General features: G+C 41.7%; 1 protein-coding gene across 1 annotated transcript in view; it reads left to right on the top strand.

Annotated features, from left to right (window-relative positions):
• Window positions 1-18,264, top strand: part of KIRREL3 (kirre like nephrin family adhesion molecule 3) — a gene marked incomplete at its 5' end in the record, with an annotated part of 152,255 nt that overhangs the window by 74,887 nt on the left and 59,104 nt on the right. Inside the window, 3 exons of the mRNA XM_015821452.1 lie at window positions 2,014-2,162; window positions 2,604-2,731; window positions 7,941-8,067. Of these exons, the coding sequence (XP_015676938.1) occupies window positions 2,014-2,162; window positions 2,604-2,731; window positions 7,941-8,067 (404 nt within the window). The remainder of the gene's footprint in view (window positions 1-2,013; window positions 2,163-2,603; window positions 2,732-7,940; window positions 8,068-18,264) is intronic.

Genomic DNA, 18,264 nt, shown 5'->3' with positions numbered 1-18,264 from the left:
AAAGAAGAGGGAGTCAAGCTATTTTCCAAGGCACCTGAGGGCAGGACAAGAAGCAACGGATGGAAACTAATCAAGGAGAGAAGCAACCTAGAACTAAGGAGAAACTTCCTGACAGTTAGAACAATTAACCAGTGGAACAACCTGCCTCCAGAAGTGGTGAATGCTCCAACACTGGAAGTTTTTAAGAAGAGACTGGACAATCATTTGTCTGAAATGGTATAGGGTTTCCTGCCTGAGCAGGGGGTTGGACTCGATGACCTTCAAGGTCCCTTCCAACTTTATTATTATTATTATTATTATTATTATTATTATTATTATTATTATTATTATTATTATTATTATTATTATTATTATTATTATTATTATTATTATTATTCTTGCCAAAATGTCGACAGAATTAGAATCTTAGGAGTGTTACTCATGTGTGGCCAAAGGGCAAAGATTTTTGGAAAGATGTCTTCCATTCATTAAAATGGCTTGGTTGCCTCAATTACACGTTCATGTAAATTCTTTCTTCTTCAATTTCTTCTCCTTCCCAGTTAACCTTTGGTTGCTACCAAGCCAATGTAAATGTGTTACTTAAGCTGCAGTCCCTAATCCTTTAGGTCTGGCTGAGGAATTCTGGGAGTTGAAGTCCACCAGTCTTAAAGTTGCCAAGGTTGAGGACCCCTGCTTTAGGTGACATCCCTAGGACCATAAGATAATTTGGAATTCCCACTCACTGAGTTGGAACTGCAGACAATGGGATGCAATCCCCCTTCATCCTTTTTGTCAGCCTCCAGCTTCCATTTTCAGTGATGTTTGAAACTGCAACGTTTAGAAGAAGGAGAAGGAAAAGTGGTTGAATTAGTCTGGAAAGAGTTGAACAGTTGGGACTGTGGATCTGAAGGAGGCCAAAGAACCTTCAATCAATCTCCACAATCCAGGAGGAAGATTTAGATCATTTAGCTGGTCATTTATTACCTCTTCTCCCACTATCCCAAGTCTGGAAAATGAAAAGATGGAAAAAATACTTCTGCTCTCATTTCTGTCGCATTGTTCTGTAACCGATGAGTCACGGATGATCTTAAGCTGCCAATAAAAGAGCACGATGAGAAAAAAATGTGGAATTGTGCCACCTGTTTACAGAGAAAGGATTCATGAATTTTCCCAACAACTTGATGTCTTTGTTTTCAGCTACTTATTTATCTCCCTCTTTAGTCACCTTCCTCTTCTTCTTTTTTTAAGAAGGAAGGTTGATTTCCTTGTTTACCTGGCCTTATTTTATCGAAGTCTCAGAATGAGTCAAGCTAAGCCAAGAAGTAGCAACTGGACTCATCACTCAATGAATCTTATGGTCCACTGGGACCTTAAACCTAGGTTTTCCCATTCTTTGCCCAAGACTTCATCTGTACCACACTCTCAGAGAAGAATACATCAAGAATCCACAATGGGGAAAAAAACACAAATTGCCTTGAGAGGACCAAAGAGAATATGAAAGCCATCATGGATGTTTCTCTTGGCCAACTCCTAGAACATCATATGCAATGAATTCATTGAAACTAAGCAGCTACCAGTCTCATCACACCTAGCTGCCCTGTATGTTTTTCCACGATGGAAGAAAGCCAGGATATAAACTTTCAAAATGAAATAAATAATTTGTGTGCCATGGGCGCCTTTCTTTGCTGAACCAGTAGTTTTACACTTATCTATAATTTAAAACAAAGCAAGGATTGACAGAATGGCTGATCCAGCAGTTTTCTCCTTCTCCCTGCAAGTCACTGAAAACAAATGTTTTAGTTGACACATAGAAAATTACTGGAGGAACTTGGTATTTTACATGGGTTCCATATTGCAATTTATTCATGTGCATCAGACTTCAGCAGTGTCTAGCATCCAGCTTCATCTCTGATTGTTTATCTTCTGTTGTATTTTTAATCTCCTGCCTTATCTCTCCCATAAAGGTGAAGTTTGCTTTCTCCATGAATATTGTCTTAACATAACCCTGGTATTTTCTTTGTTGTTATCCCACAGATGGGCCAAAAAGGGCCACATTATAAAGGAAGCATCTAGTGATGCTTATGAGACCATCGTTGACTTCACTTATTTCTTTGAACCCATCTCTTGTGAGGTGACAAATGCTCTGGGAAGTACCAACATCAGCAGAACAGTCGATGTATACTGTAAGTATGGCTCAACTGCTGATTTACTAGAACATTGCTCAACACACTTAACACCTTGTGTTGGGTGTAGTGTTTTTTGTTTTTTTTTGCAGGACAAAAGCTGGCCATGGACCAGTTGATGGGGATACATCTTTTGAATGTCTCTTTAAAAACTGAGATAGTCTGACACAAAAATAACGAAGTCAGAAAATGAGACCCATGTGCCAAGGATAATTGATCCTAATAACCATACTTTCCCTAATGTAAGATCTTTCTTGTGAAAGGGCTGGAATAAACATTTCTTTAGCTAAGGCCCTTGGCTACAAAACAAGAAGAATTCATTCAAACCCAATGCTTGAGCTATAATGTTGTTGTTTTTTCATATGTATTGTGATGACTATGTTAAATTTTAGAGGCTGTTCTGTCCTGCATAGAACTTCAATGATTTTTTTTTTATTTCAGTTGGGCCACGCATGATGACGGAACCACAGTCTCTTCTTGTTGATCTTGGATCAGATGCTGTATTTAATTGTGCCTGGATTGGAAACCCATCTCTGACCATCGTTTGGATGAAGAGGGGCTCTGGTGTGGTAAGAATGATGGGCAGCGCTGCTCAAAGTTGGCCAGATGTTTGAGGATAGATTGCAGAGCTCATTGATGCCTTGCTGGTCTACCACTCACCTCATGCATTCTTATTCTTACTCTTTGTGGCAGGGAAAGTCTCCATAACTTATCAAATGCGACTTTTAACATGTAGAGCATTTAAAAAACATTCATCTCCTCTTCTGCGATCTGAAGGGGGAAAGGAAAGCTCCACAGAGACAAGCAGGTTTTGATTCTTTACTGCTAGCATTCCTCCTTCTATGGGAAGGAGAAATTTCATGGTCTAGTCTACAGAATTGATTTTCAAGCTGAGCCACAGGGGACGACAGGGAAGGAAGTCATCCTTAGGATTGGAATACAGAAGTCTATTCTACTCCACCTGGGTTCTCCACTGACCTATGGAGACTTCCTCAACACATAGCGGCCCTGCAAAGTAGACCAGAATGCTGAATAGGTCAAGACTGCCTTGATTGTTACATCTACAGTAAGGCAATTGTGCAAGCCTCAATATGCTTCCTCCTCCTTTGCTTTCTTTTCGTATGAACTGGGGAGGGGCTTGTCTAAAATGTTTTCTGAAGTTATTTTCTTGGCCAGGACTCAAGTCCCTCTTATCTGACAATTGACTTAGTAGCAGCAATTCCTCCTGTCCTGCAAGGGCATTCCTTATTCTCTCTGCAACAGCCTATTTCTCTTCACTGGCTAAATGGATGGAAAGAAAACAGTGTTGTGGTGCTCAAATAGTCCAGCAATGTCCAGCTTTGGTAGGAGTCTTCCTTGAGCAACCAAGCCAAGGAAAGGATGGTATATTGTCCTAATCCAGACTACTAGGCAGTGATAGTCACCCGCCTTGAATGGGAAGGTCTTTATAGTTAAATTAAAAGAAGAGGAAACGTTTGACTATGCAGAGGTCGTGAAGGTTGATTTATGTAACTGGCCTGATACAAATGGAAAGGACCGGTTTCCATGGCGCTCACAGCTCTTGGAGCATTTTCTGCTTGCAAAGGGCAGCTTCACAAAATAGCCCTAATAGAAACTGAACAGTTTCCCATTATGAGCAACATCCAGGTTAACTAAAGGCCAGAGCCTCATTTAATCTCTTTGTGGCAGGTGAAGCTATTGTAAACTATCATTATACATTGCACACTCATTGTGAGCAGCCCAAGCTGAGGCTGAGATTTGCTCTGGATCTTCTTTGCTTGGGATTATGCATGCCCTTGTAATCATTTCACAGTCATAGAATCCAAAGATGTCTTGCACGTCTTAGTGGTTCTGTCTGTCTATCATCTTTCTTTTATCTATCTCCATCCATCTATTCATCCATCCACCCATCCATCTATCCATCCATCAGTATCTATATCATCTATCTATCTATCTATCTATCTATCTATCTATCTATCTATCTATCTATCATCTATCTATCTATCTATCTATCTATCTATCTTCAATACAGAGCAGTTGTATTCCCTTAAAAATAATGTCTTTTGATGGAGACAGTCTGCACAGGAGCAGCTATTTTACACTATAATCAAGTGCTGGAAAAGCATGAATATATTTATCAGCTTCAGTCAAGAATAGATGGAATCCAGAATTTCACTCTTCTTTTATAAATAAACTGGCATATTAATAGACGTCCTTCAGCAGGATTAAATTTATGTCCTTTCTCAGCAATAGAACTCTTCTTCTGTATATGCAGTGCCCAAAAGAATGGTGGCTAGCAACCAAATCATTCCCAAAGGCAATCTGAAGCCTCTATGGTCAATGTGCATTATTGCAACAAGGATGCCATTGAACAAGAACTCTGAAAAATCCTCACCACATTACATATATTTGGATGCATAGACGCATGATACAGATCTGAATACAGTATCACTGTATGAAACCTGCCCAGTGGTGGGATTCAAATATGGGAACAACCAGTTCTCTGTGTGGATGCCGCTTCCAGAAGTCCATTCTGGGCCTGGGTAACAAAGAATTAGCTACAGGTCCTGCCGAAGTGGTGCAAACTGGCTGAATCCCACCACTGGACCTGTCCCTCCCCCTCTATTCCCACAATGCTCACACCTACAAGGGTCAGCCTTAATGCGCGTGATGGACTCTGCTGCATTCTCAATATAGAAACCCATTTCGGTCAGCACCTAGGGAATGGTGGAAAGGGGTATATGGTCCTTCACATTGAGCCCCTCCCATTGTCTCTGCCACCACTGCTGGCCCTAGGCCTATCTGTGCTCATGAACAGATTGCTTTGTACGAGTTTCACTCTGAGCATCTAAAAAAAAAAAAACCAAACCAAGCCAAAACATGCTTTAAGTTGCAATACTTTCCCAGTCTCGCTGGTTTTGATGTAGGATGCCTCTGCAATATCTTTTCACTACCGCTGAAGGCCTTTATGTGTTTTACTAAATATCAGTGTAAACTCCCCATCTGTGCAGCAGAGTTGGCTCTAAGATCAGACACTCAACGGTGCCAAATGGAAAACATGCTGGGTTGTATTTACAGAGCAAACACATACCAGAAAGGCAAAAGGAACCAGGCCCAAAGGGACGCCGTCCAAATTTCCACCGGAGAAAGAAAGCAGATGCTCCAGCTTGCTCTACGCAGATAGGTGAAGGGAGACCATCACCCAGTATGCAGCTCCCAGCATAAGCACTTAATGCCTGTCTATTTCAGCTGCAGATCGGTCCTGACAGCTCCAGTTGTACAGATTAGGAAATTAGCTATTGCAACTTCCATAAGCAATTAGAAGAAGTTGACTCTTAAAGGGCATATTTGTTTTAGACTCATCATATTTCCAAATATCACAGGAGTTCGCATTTTGCTGACTGGGCTGCACGAAAATTCCCTACTTCAGCATTTAAGAACTTTTAATAAAATGGTTGATTGCACCAGTGTGGGTTATAGGGCACGATGCCTAGTAGTGCAGATGCCAAAAGGGCCAAAGGAGCTGGAACAGGATCAGGGCTGTATGACACGGAGCTGATTTTCATGATACTTTTGTAATAGGGTGGCTGTGACCTCAAAATAGCAATTCCTCTGCCTGGAAATACAACGGAGAATTTTTAGACATTAGCTAGGATACAATCCAGCTCTTGAAAATGAAATGTTCATCAAGACATTAGCTTTAGGGATTTGGCCGTCTCTGCTCTATCTAAAAAAAATAGCGAGGAGTACAATTCTCAATTAAAAGTTGCAAATTCAAAGATGCTTCCTTCTTCCTTACGAACTTTTTATTTCACTTCCCCAAGCTGGCTGGGTTGTCCATTGATGGGGATAACCCTCCAAAATTCTCAGGTTTACCATATTTTCCGGCGTATAAGATGACTGGGCGTATAAGACGACCCCCAACTTTTCCAGTTAAAATATAGAGTTTGAGCGAGGGGGGGGGGAGAGAAAACTTGATTTAATTTAATTTAATTTAATAATTTAATTTATATACCGCCCTTCTCCCGTAGGACTCAGGGCGGTGCACAGCATATTAAAACAGATACAAACAAAATACATCAAAAAACAAAAAACCCCATAAAACCAAATTAAAAGCCAAATATTGGAAGCTGTGTGTCAATTAAAATTTTCTTAAAATCATCCCTACCTAAAANGGCCGACGGCACCCTGAGGAGGCCCGCTCTGTGGGAGCGTACCGGTCTATGGGAGGGAATCTGTGGCAGAAGGCGGTCTCGGAGGTAGCCAGGTCCAATGCCATGGAGCGCTTTAAAGGTGGTAACTAACACCTTAAAGCGCACCCGGAAGACCACTGGTAGCCAGTGCAGCTCGCGCAGCAGCGGTGTCACATGGGAGTAATATGCCAAACCACATGTGTAAAGGAATAAAATAGAATACCCGTATTTTCCGCCGTATAAGATGACTGGGCGTATAAGACGACCCCTGACTTTTGAGAAGATTTTCAGGGTTTAGAAAGTCGTCTTATACGCCGGAAAATACGGTATATTAGCTGCTGAGCATTTTAGTTTCATTTCTTATCATTTATCCAGTTTCTCAGGGAAGGAAGAAAAGGGGCTGAGAATATTTGGATCATCCATGATATGAAGAAGTCCTAATAAGAGCCGAACCTGTCCAGAAATTGCAAAAGATTAAAATGTCTCCTGCATGAAAAGAAGGGGGAATAGAAAGGGAAATCACGACTCACTGAAATACTGAAGAAGGGCACTCCAATAAAATATTTTATTATACAGATAGTCCTTAACTTATGAACACCATTGAGCCCAAAGTCTCTATTGACAAGTGAGACATTTGTTGAGTGAATTTTGCCCCATTGTATGACCTTTCTTGCCAAAGTTGTTAAGTCAATCACTGCAGCGGTTAAGTTAGTAACATGGTTGTTAAAAGAATCTGGCTTCCCCATTGACTTTGCTTGTCAGAAGGTTGCAAAAGGGGATCACATGACCCTGGGACACTGCAACCTTCATAAATATGAAGTAGTTGGCAAGCATCCAAATTTTGATCACATGAGCATGGGGCTGCTGCAACGGTCATAAGCGTGCGAAACGGTCAAAAGTCACTTTTTTTTCCAGTGATGTTGTAACTTCAAACGATCACTAAATGAACTGTTGTAAGTCAAAGACTACCTGTATATAAAGCCTTGGCTATTCCAAGCCATTAAATCCTTAGCCAGCTTTCTGTCGGAATGAAGCTTGGGATCAGCATTGGGATGCTGCTAACAGAGGTTAACACTTGGATGCAGCTGTCTGAATGGTTAGAGAAACTAGAAAGAGGTAGAGACAGATGGGGCAAACTAGAAGGGAGCTAGGTAGTACTGTGAAGGCCTAGCCAGAAGAAGACACATACTAGGCAACAGATGGCAAACTAAGATGGGAAGATAACACAAGATGAAGGACTACCTTTCTACGCCAGAAGCTCATTTTCAGGTGCCTCTGATATTGCCTAACTGGCTGGACTACTTAGTGGTTGGTTCCCATGCTTGGCCAAGACACAATGTGGTTCATTTACTTGTTTGTAGAACCATATCAGGATATGAATGAATGCCCATGGATTGCTTGCGATTTGTAAACCATCATTTCTGGAGTAGGGTGATGTGTGCCTGATACATTATGTTTAAAACAAACTATGACTTAGCACAATGTCTGGATCCAGCTGTTTCATTCTTGAAAATTGAGATGGCATGCTTGCCTTCTTGGTTTCAAATCTATCCCCTGGAACAAATTCTCTCTTTTTTTCCTCCAGGTCCTGAGCAATGAGAACACACTAACATTAAAAAACGTGCGTCAAGAAGATGCTGGGAAATACGTCTGCCGTGCCGTGGTTCCACGTGTGGGTGCAGGAGAGAGAGAAGTGTCTTTGACCGTCAACGGTACTTACCATTTACTGTCATTCCTCTGGATCAGGGGCGGGCAATTATAGCAACTTTATGAACTGTGGACTTCAACTCCCAGAATTCCTGAGCCAGGCATAGTTGGCTCAGGAATTCTGGGAGTTGAAGTCCACAGGTCGTAAAGTTGCCATAGTGGCCCACCCCTGCTCTGGATGGTTATTTTTCCTGTTCAGTGTATGGTTATTAAACTAAACCTTAGTTCCTCGTGGCAAAGATACACAACATTCAAAGGCCAAGAGCTTCGTTGAGATTGTCAACAGGAAGTCACACTCCAATAGCTTGAGCCAGTATTAAGATTCAGAGCTGTTATGAACTAGCTTTGATTTGATACCATGAATATCATTTATCCCATGAATTTGATAATTCTCATATTCCAAAGTACAAATCAAGGGAAATTTTTGGGACCATGCCAAAACGTGGAGAGCAGGGGACACAACTGGCCTTGGGCTTCAGGTTTGCAACAGTGTCTTTTGGACTTATATTTATGTTCTTATTGATTCTGGGAAAACATGCTGTTTTATCTCAGGCCATAAATTGACATAGCCAGCAGGCTAAAAGGTATAGGATAGAAAACACCCCAGCTCCTGATTCTCTCCCTCTGCTACTCTGATTCTCTCCCTCTCCCTCTGCTACTCCATGCTTATCTTTGGAGTGGAGACAAAATATAATGTCACTCTTTTTTTCCCTCTCTCTCTCTCTCCCCCTGAAGGATGTATATTACCTTCCACGCAAGAAACCCCCGGTCAAAATTCATTGGCTGGTCTGGATTGCATTTAATTTTGAATGCAGAGCTGGTTGTAAGGAGGCAGCATAGAAAGCTAAGCTAGGCCATCCGTTAAAAACAAACAAATAAATAAATAAATCCCTTTGCCTCCCCTGCTCCATCTCTTATCTCAGGCTGACTTTTCCCTGTTGGTTGCTGCGGTTTAATTAGAATTTAAATACCTTGTAGAAAACAAAGTGATACATTTGATGAAAACAAAGAAGTTGCTCCTTTCCCCACACCTTTGTTCCCAACACAATCACACCTCTCCTTCCCCCCCCCACCCTCGAATTAAAAAGAAATAAATTATGAAAGCCTTGTTTTTAAAGAAACTTACTTGATCCTGAGGAGTAAATCTTTCACAGAGGAAAGTGATAAGGGGCTGAATAAAGCACAGAATTATCTCCTCTGGCTTTCTTCTATTTTCAGAATTACCTAGAAGATGCTTCAATAACCCTGTCCCCACCAAAAAAAATAAGGGGAAAAAAGAGAGCAAAGAGGGGGAAATAGCCCACTGACCTTCATTATTACCTATCAGTAGTTTATTAGACCGCATTGCTAGGTTACCGTTTTTGTAGTGCCCAATGGCAGGAGGTCACCTAGGATGAAAACTGGTTCCAAAGAGGCTGCAGTCTTTCTTTGCTAGACAAGAAAGAGAACAGAAGGGGAGAAGTCACTACAAATAAAGAGTACAAGGTTAGGTGGGAATCACACAACCAAGTAGAAAAATAACTTGTCCATTTTGGTTAGGCTCAACTGAATATTTTGCTAGCCATCTGTTGGTTTCAGTTGACTCAGTTGATCCTGATAAAACTCCATATGTGTTTTGCTGGACAGTTTTTCCAAGTGTGCAGCTTGGTACAAACCTTGGAAGAAATGCTTGCAAGTACACGTATGGACTGTCTACTTTTTTGCACCTTTCACCCAAGAAGTGTGTTTTACTACAACATGTTTCATTTCTATAATGCATATTTTTCTGTGCCTTTCTTTTCATACCTAAATAAATCGGGCATTTCTTTTGAGAATGATAGAACCATGATTGCTTCCACCTGCATGGATGCAACCAAGTTACTTTAGCGGAGGTCACGTTTGCTAATTGAGAAGATGTTGTGATGGGCAAAGTTTTTGTTTAACCAATGATTTGTGTGGAAAGGATCAGAATTGTCTGGCAGGTTTTTGCTGGGGAGACATTTTGGCTTTGCTTTTTTTTGGCAAGTTTCCATTTTCAACCTATATAAAGGCTGCCTTCAGAAACCGTGGGTGCTCCATCATTGGAGATTTTTAAGAAGAGACTGGACTGTCACTTATCTGAAATGGTATAGGTTCTCCTGCTTGAGCAGGGGGCTGGACTAGAAGACCTCCAAGGTCCCTTCCAATTCTATTCTATTCTATTCTATTCTATTCTATTCTATTCGCTAGCCTAAGGTTTACCCAAAAATTTATATTATGTTTATTATTAAATGCTGGTAGCAAAATTAAGCAGCATAATGAAAGACCCACTTTGAAGACTTCAGGCATGGGGTTGGATGCTGGAAATGGCTGCATAATTTCTGATTGTCCATCCTTCCTTTAAAGAATGAAGAGATGGCTTCTCTCAATGACAAGGCCCATGCTTTGAATGCAGTCCATCACATCAGTCAAGATATTATTGGTGCTAAACTTGGGATACATCAAGAACAAAAATCTCACATAGGCCAAATTTCACATAGCTTATTGACGTCCTGAAACTCACCCTTAGTCTTAAGCCCATATGGCACCCTGAATTCAAAATGTTTGTATATATTGTTAAAAAAACAACCCCAGATACCATCAAGTCCTCATAAATCAGCCCATGAAGCCATTAGGATCCACAATTTAACTTTTGTCCACCGCGGCTAGTTCAAGAAGAAACTTCACTCTTGTGCAGTTCCAAAGTGTTGTTTCTTTTCTTCTCCGCCCCCTTTCTGCAAACAACAAAGGGCCTTTAATCCTTCTCCTTTATCCCCATCAATTAGGATTGCCCATTGCCTTTATATGTGTAAGAAAATCCTTTTCCCAGATGGAAATAAAGCAAATCTTGACATCTTATAAGAAATCCATTTTGATGCAAGCTTTTGCCAATCCAATCCAGATAAACAGTGCAGGGGGCAGAGGGGGGGGGACCCTTGATATTTGCCAGTTGTGTAAGAAAGATATTATTGTGCGCTGCCCAAATGTAATAATGATAAATGAGTATTGCCAGGAAGGATAGCTATAAACACAGTTTGCTTCCCACTGATAATTCTTCCCCTGTTTATATCCCCCATGTTAGACAGTGATGTTAATAAAGGAAACCCCACAAACGATCCAGGTTAATGCACGGAGGGAAGAAAAAATAAGAATTGCTCCAGCAGTACAGAAGCAAGAATAGAAGAAGCAGAAATAATATCAGTTTACCTACAAACATCTCTGACTTTATTCAATGCATGTAAAATCCATTTCCAGTAAGCAGAAGTAAAGCAGCTCAGGGCAAAGGTGTTGTTTTCTTCCACTCTGGAGGATTGTGGGTTTTTGTGTGTGGGGGTTTTTTTTTATCAGGGGCTCTGTTAGTCTTTTGTCTATATTGATTGACATTGGAGACTTAGTTAATTGAATACCTCGCTGTACAGCAGACATGTCAAACACAAGGCCCGGGGGCCGGATGCGGCCCGCGAAGTGATTTCATGTGGCCCGCGAAGCCATCCTGGAAACAGTGAGGGAACGGCCCCCTCTGCCTTGGCCCTGGCCCAGGCCGGCCAGGAGCCCATGTACAATGTTTTGGTGGCCATCTATGCTGAAATGCATTCAGTCTTAGCTCCATAAGCCCCCCCCCCCCGCATGACCTGAGAGGAACAGTGAGGCTCCTCCAGTGGACCATGCCTTGGCACTTGCCCTGGTCCCACCCCCTTCTGCCAGAGACCCTCAGATCTGTCTCACTCCTGCCCAGACCCCCATAGGCACCCTTGACGTGAATGATGTAGAGCTGACCACACCCACCCAGTAGGCCACACCCACTCCATCCACACCCACCCAGTAGGCCACACCCACCCTGGCCACACCCACCTAGCCCCCCCCGAGGGCAACCGCAATGCTGATGCGGCCCTCAATGAAATTGAGTTTGACACCCCTGCTGTACAGCATCTTTACCAAAACAGTTCATGGCATGTTCTTTCAGCCTAAGCATCCATACTCCAGGATCCCCCTTTCAAGCAAGACAGTTGTGTGATAAGAACATATTGGCTCTCAGATGTGCAGGGAACAAGGAAATTAAAGCTCTGTTCAGCTCTTCTCCTCATACATGTCAGCCCTCAACTCCAGGCAGGAGAGGAGAAATTAGCATGCTAAGCTGGCCTTCTCATTTCAACACTCCTAGGTTTCTAAACTCTCCAAAAAGAGAAATTCCATGGATTGAGAAGACTTTCAGTGGCAAACGAATGTTTCCCTGTTTTGCTTATTAGAACATGTGGAACACATTTTGCATATTAGGAGATATGGAACCTTTTGCATATAGTAATAGAACAACTGCCTAGATTTCATTCATAAATCTATACCATGAAAGTGTCATGGTTCCAACAGATGAAACTCTTCAAAAGAACATTATGGGAGTGTCAGTTTAACTAGTGATTAAGGTGCTGCCCTAAAAACTGGGAGATTGTGAGTTCTAGTCCTGCCTTAGGCATGAAAGCCAGCCAAGTGACTTTGGGCCAATCATTCTTTCTTAGCCCAACCAATTTCATAGGGTTGTTATTGTGGGGAAAAAGAGAAGGAGCAAGGAGTATTATGTATGTTTGCTGCCTTGAGTTACTTATAAAATAATAAAGGCAGGATAAAATATATATATAGTAAATAAATAAATAGGAACCGACTGTCTATCCTTCCTTAATAGATGTCTTTTATGATAGGGAAAGCATAAACTAGCAGCAGTAAAATACAGGTAGGCAACAAATGAAAACCCATTATGTCTATTGGGTACAAATAAATTCAACAGTATATTATTTTAATGCAGGCTTCCTTCATTTCACCTGTTCAAGCCAGTCTACATGTTTAAAACTCACCTTTTAAAATCTGCCCTTTAAATATTTCTGCTGCCATTATTGATGTGATTGGGATTAACTCCTGTTTTTCATTCAGGAGCTGAAGTCTGAACTGAATTTTAAAAACTTCACCAAAAGGGGCATATATATTAGAGAAAATAATGGAACATTCGTTATGTCAGTAAACACTTGATAGCAAAGTGCACACAAATCATAGTAAGAATGTTTATACAAACACACCCACTCATATGTCTATGGAGATTCTCAGTCATCCAGGCCATGGTTATCCCAAAGGTGCTTTTTCAAGAGGAAACTGGACTTCCTTTGTTTTTCCTTGAAGTCCTTTCGCTTCTCATCCAAGAAGCTTCAAGTGGCCTCAACAGCTCTCTAAAAGAATGCAAATGACCAGCTGTCTGCAAGGAATATAAATCCTTCCATTCCCTGCCATCCAGTCAGAGCTGAAGAAGCTTCTTGGATGAGAAGCAAAACGTCTTCAAAGAAAAACAAGAAAGTCCAGTTGCCTCCTGAAAAAAGCATATTTTGGACACGCATACATATATATCCAAATACATGTAGAAATGGGATGAAGGAGAATTAAGGCTGGAAAATTGGGAAAACCAAAAGAAATCAACATTCATTTATCCTAACTGGATATTTTATTTTTTATTTTTTATTTTTTTTTTTTTGGGGGGGGGGGAAATCTGTGGATGAGACAAACACTTTTTTTTAATCATCTCTAGTGCAGGGGTCCCCAACTCCCGGTCTATGGACCGGCACCGGTCCACAGCATGCCAGCAACCGGGTTGCACAAGCAAGCCAAGCTCCATCCTCAGGATGCAGGCAGTATTCAAAACTACAACCCCTCTTGTCTGTGGAAAAACCTTTCTCCATGGCACTGGTCCCTGGTGCCCAAAAGGTTGGGGACCTCTGCTCTAGTGTGTCTTGGGTTATCAGCCTTGTACTGGTGGTTTTTGTTTTTTTTTTGAAGTTTAAGAGCAGAGGTCCCCAACCTTTTGGGTACCAGGGACCGGTTCCATGGAGAGAAGTGTATCCATGGACCGGAGGGGGCGTGGTTTCATGTACTGCGTGCATCCCATGGATGGGGCTTTGCTTCTTTGTGCAGACCGGTTGCTGGCGTGCCGTGGCCTGGTACCAGTCCATGGACCGGGGATTGGGGACCCTGTTTTAGAGGATCAGAAATGAGACCTCAGCCTTCAATTCTTCTTGGAATGCATGATGGCATATTTGCTGGTCTGCAAGGCACTAAATTACCTCCATTTTTTTAAAAAAAAAAAAAAAGTTCAAACTGTTTGAAATCTTTGGGTGCCTATGCTGCACAATACACTTGATCACTGAAAAGCCCCAACAGCTGAAATTCCCATGACAACCACACTTCAAAATGACTGTTGTGTGAAAGAAATAACAAAATCCGAACACACATCTGCCATGTGAATGCGTGGCATGATGATAAGAAATGGAGCAGAACTGTCCACCTCCCTCACCTCCCGCTGCATTTAACTGGGACAGATTCTTGTCTGAATAAAAAAAAAGTTATTGAATAAAAGGAATGTTTCTCTCTAAAAGACAAGCAACGGCTTCAAAAGAAGTAATATCATTCATTTATGCCTTTCCTTCCAGGGTTATGTTTTGGCCTTCATTTGATTTCAGAAAGGCCCTGGAGTCACAAATCTGCCACTCTTTTTTTTTTTTTAGGTTTGTTTTGTGAGGTGTTTTTTTTTTTCCCCCTTCTTCTTCTTCCTGCTTCTGGGCTGTACAAATAAATTGGCAGCAAAGTCCTAAAAATAACGGCAACCAATTGTGCCACCATTTATATCCATGGCAACACTGTCTGAAGGCTTCAGCTGCCTGGAGATGGCCTACTGCTCGGCATCAAATGCCAAGCGACAAAGAGATTGGCAGCTTTCACAAGCTGATTCTGCCCACTGGGGCATGAGACGCCAGTTCCTGAATTGCAAAAAGTCTATTTTTCTCCCCCAGGGCATTGCTGAGCTGTTCTTTTTTTTTTTTTAAATGAGAATTAACCCCTGGTCATGTTTTCTGATCATCCCTCGTAAAGGCAAGATGTTTAATGGTGCAGTGATCCCACTAACCTGTTGCTTTTCCTTTTGCTTCTTCTTCACCTTTGCCCCCTTCATGGGGTGGGCTGCAAAATGAAAACAAAGAACAGCTCAAATTAGGCTTCAAGGTGAGACCCTAACTCAGGGGGTCTTCAAACGTGGCCCTTTTATGACTTATGGGCTTCAACTCCCAGAATTCCTCAGCCAGCGTGACTGGCTGAGGAATTCTGGGAGTTGAAGTCCACAAGTCATAAAAGGGCCATGTTTGAAGACCTCTGCCCTAACTCAATCACGGTGATGTTAGAACAATTACCCAGTGGAACAACCTGCCTCCAGAAGCGGTGAATGCTCCAACACTGGAAGTTTTTAAGAAGAGACTGGACAGCCATTTGTCTGAAATGGTATAGGGTTTCCTGCCTGAGCAGGGAGTTGGACTAGATGACCTCCAAGGTCCCTTCCAACTTTAGTAGTAGTAGTAGTAGTAGTAGTAGTAGTAGTAGTATGTTACTAGGGTTAATAACTCAATAACTGAGTTCCACCCAACTTTAAAAGATGCATGTGGGCCGTTTTCAAGGTGAAGCTGGTAGAGATGCTTCAGCTTTCTCGTAGGGGGGGTCTCATGGGATCTTTTGGCAGCTCTTGCATCTACAGAAGGAATGTCTTCGTCCCTTTTGGATGTCAATATTGCACACCAGTAGGGAGATAAAGCTGTCTAAAGAATAGAAAGCAGAATAACCGAATTGGCAGAGATCCTGGAGGTCTTCTAGTCTAGTCCAACCCCTTGATCAACAGGAGCCCTATACAATTCTGGACAAATGGCTTTCCCGTCTCTTCTTAAAAACCTCCAGTGATGGAGCACTCATAACTTCTGTTGGCAAGCCTTCAGAAATCGTGGGCGTTCCATCACTGGAGATTTTTAAGAAGAGACTGGACAGTCACTTGTTTGAAATAGTATAGGTTTGCCTGCTCAACTAGAAGACCTCCAAGGTCCCTTCTAGATTTCTATTCTATTCTATTCTATTCTATTCTATTCTATTCTATTCTATTCTATTCTATTCTATTCTATTCTGTCCCTACTCTACTCTACTCTACTCTACTCTACTCTATTCCATCCTATCCCGTTCCACTGATTAATTGTTTTCACTTTCAGGAAATTTCTCCCTTGGTCTAGGTTAGATCTTTCTTTGATAGTCTTCCATCCATTCCTGTTTGTCCTGCCCTCAGGCACTTTGGAGAATAGGTTCACACACACACACACACACACACACACACACACACCCTTTCTCTATGACAGCCCTCAAATATTGGAAGACCATTCTCATGTCTTCCCTAATCCTTCTCTTCATTAGACTAAACACATCCCGTTCCTGTGATCATTCATCCTATGTTTTAGCCTCCAGTCTCCTAATCATCTTTGTTGCTCTTCTCTGCACTCTTTCCAGAGTCTCAACATCTTTTTTGCATCATAGTGACCAAAACTGGACTTCGTATTCCAAGTGTGGGCTTGCCAGTGCGATGGTACTAGCACAAGATTATGCCACTCCTTTTGAATTCAGTTCATCCTTGTACAAAGAAACCAGAGGCTAAAATGAATGTTGAGATTGTATCTCAAATTAAGATTGAGGAAATAAGTATAAGTAGACAGTTGAGCCCAAATTTCTGTTGTTAAGGGAGATGTTTGTGAAGTGAATTTTGCCCCATTTTACGACTTTTCTTGCTACAGTTGTTAAGTGAATCACTGCAGTTGATAAGTTAGTAACCCAGTTTTTAAACAAACCTGGCTTCCCCATTGACTTTGCTAGTGGGAAAGTCGCAAAGGGTGATCCCATAACCTTGGGACAAAGCAACGGTCATAACTAAGAACCAGCTGCCAACTATCTGAATTTGGATCACATGATCATGAAGATGTTGCAAAGGTCATAACTGTGAAAAACAGCCATCAGCCACATTTTTCAGTGCAGTTGTAACTTTGAATGATAACTAAATGAGCTGTTGTTAGTCGAGGACTATCTGTACAAGAACATTGTTTAGTTCCTCAGGATATCAAGCCAGCTTGGAAGAAAATATTTGAAAGAGAGTTTTGTTAATCCTAGAAGAACTATCTTCTAAAAAAAAACACATAAAGCTATTTCTTAGTCTCCGTTGTCCGTTGTAGTTTGAATCCCTGGCCTTGGTTAGGTGGGGCAAAGCAAAGATGTGTGTGAGGATTCAGAATGGGGGATAGGAATTTATTTAGAATAGAATAGAGCTGGAAGAGACCATGGAGGTCTTCTAGTCCAGCTCCTTGCTCAAACAGGAGAACCTATACTGTCTCAGACAGGTGAATGTCTAGTCTCTTCTTAAAAACTCCAGTAATGGAGCGCCCATGTTTTCTGCTGGCAAGCTGTTCCACTGGTTGATTGTCCTCACTGTCAGGAAGTTTCTCCTTAATTTCAGGTTGCTCTTCTCTTTGATCAGTTTCCAACCATTGTTTCTCGTCCTTCCTTCTGGTGCTCTGGTGAACAAAGTGGCAGCCCCTCAGATACTGGAACACTGCTCTCATGTCTCCCCTATTTCTTCTTTTCTTTAGACTAGCCAAACCCAAGTCCTATAGCCATTCTTCATATGTTTTAGTCTCCAGGCCTTTGATCGTCTTAGTTGCTCTTCTCTGAATTTTTTCCAGACTCTCAACATCTTTTTTGTGATATGGTGACCAAAATTGGCTGCAATTGTGAGGGAGGTGATTGTGATTTGTGTAATAAACAAGGCTGTCTTCCAAATTCTGGAAGGAAATGGGAGTTAAGTTAAGCCAATCCCTTTGACTGCCTATACTTAGCCCCTAAACGTTGTAATCTATCATAACATTAGCTGAATGTTGCATGTAGAATCTACATGGGAACACTGAAATTACTGCAGTCATCAGTTGATTAGGGAATGGAGTTTTAGAAATTAAGCACCGAGAATGCACTCACAGAGATACACCCCTACCTAATCCTCTGTTTGCTTATTCCATTTTAATTGCTAATGCTTCTTATTAAGAATCAGACCTGGCCCTTTGGTTTGCCCATGTTAGATTGCCCTGCTGGTTAAGGAGAAGATGGAAGGTTTTTTGTATTGTGCTGTAGCGCCCTCTGCTGGTTACCTTGGCTTTATCTACCCTTTCAGCGGATTTAAAAGAAGGGAAGAGCCTAAATTTAGAATCCCAATTTTGTCTAAGCTGCTTCAACCCAAGAATAAAACACATAATTGGCAGGAAGAATTGACAGGTTGGCTTCAGTTGCCTTGCGTGGCATACCTTCAAACGGAATTGTAAAGTTAAAAAAAA

The sequence above is a fragment of the Protobothrops mucrosquamatus genome, unplaced genomic scaffold (assembly GCF_001527695.2).
Source record: "Protobothrops mucrosquamatus isolate PMUCROS unplaced genomic scaffold, P.Mucros_1.0 scaffold1333, whole genome shotgun sequence".
Taxonomy (NCBI): Eukaryota; Metazoa; Chordata; class Lepidosauria; order Squamata; family Viperidae; genus Protobothrops; species Protobothrops mucrosquamatus.
The sequence above is the reverse complement of the archived record's forward strand: the minus strand, read 5'-3'. Positions and strand labels throughout refer to the sequence as shown.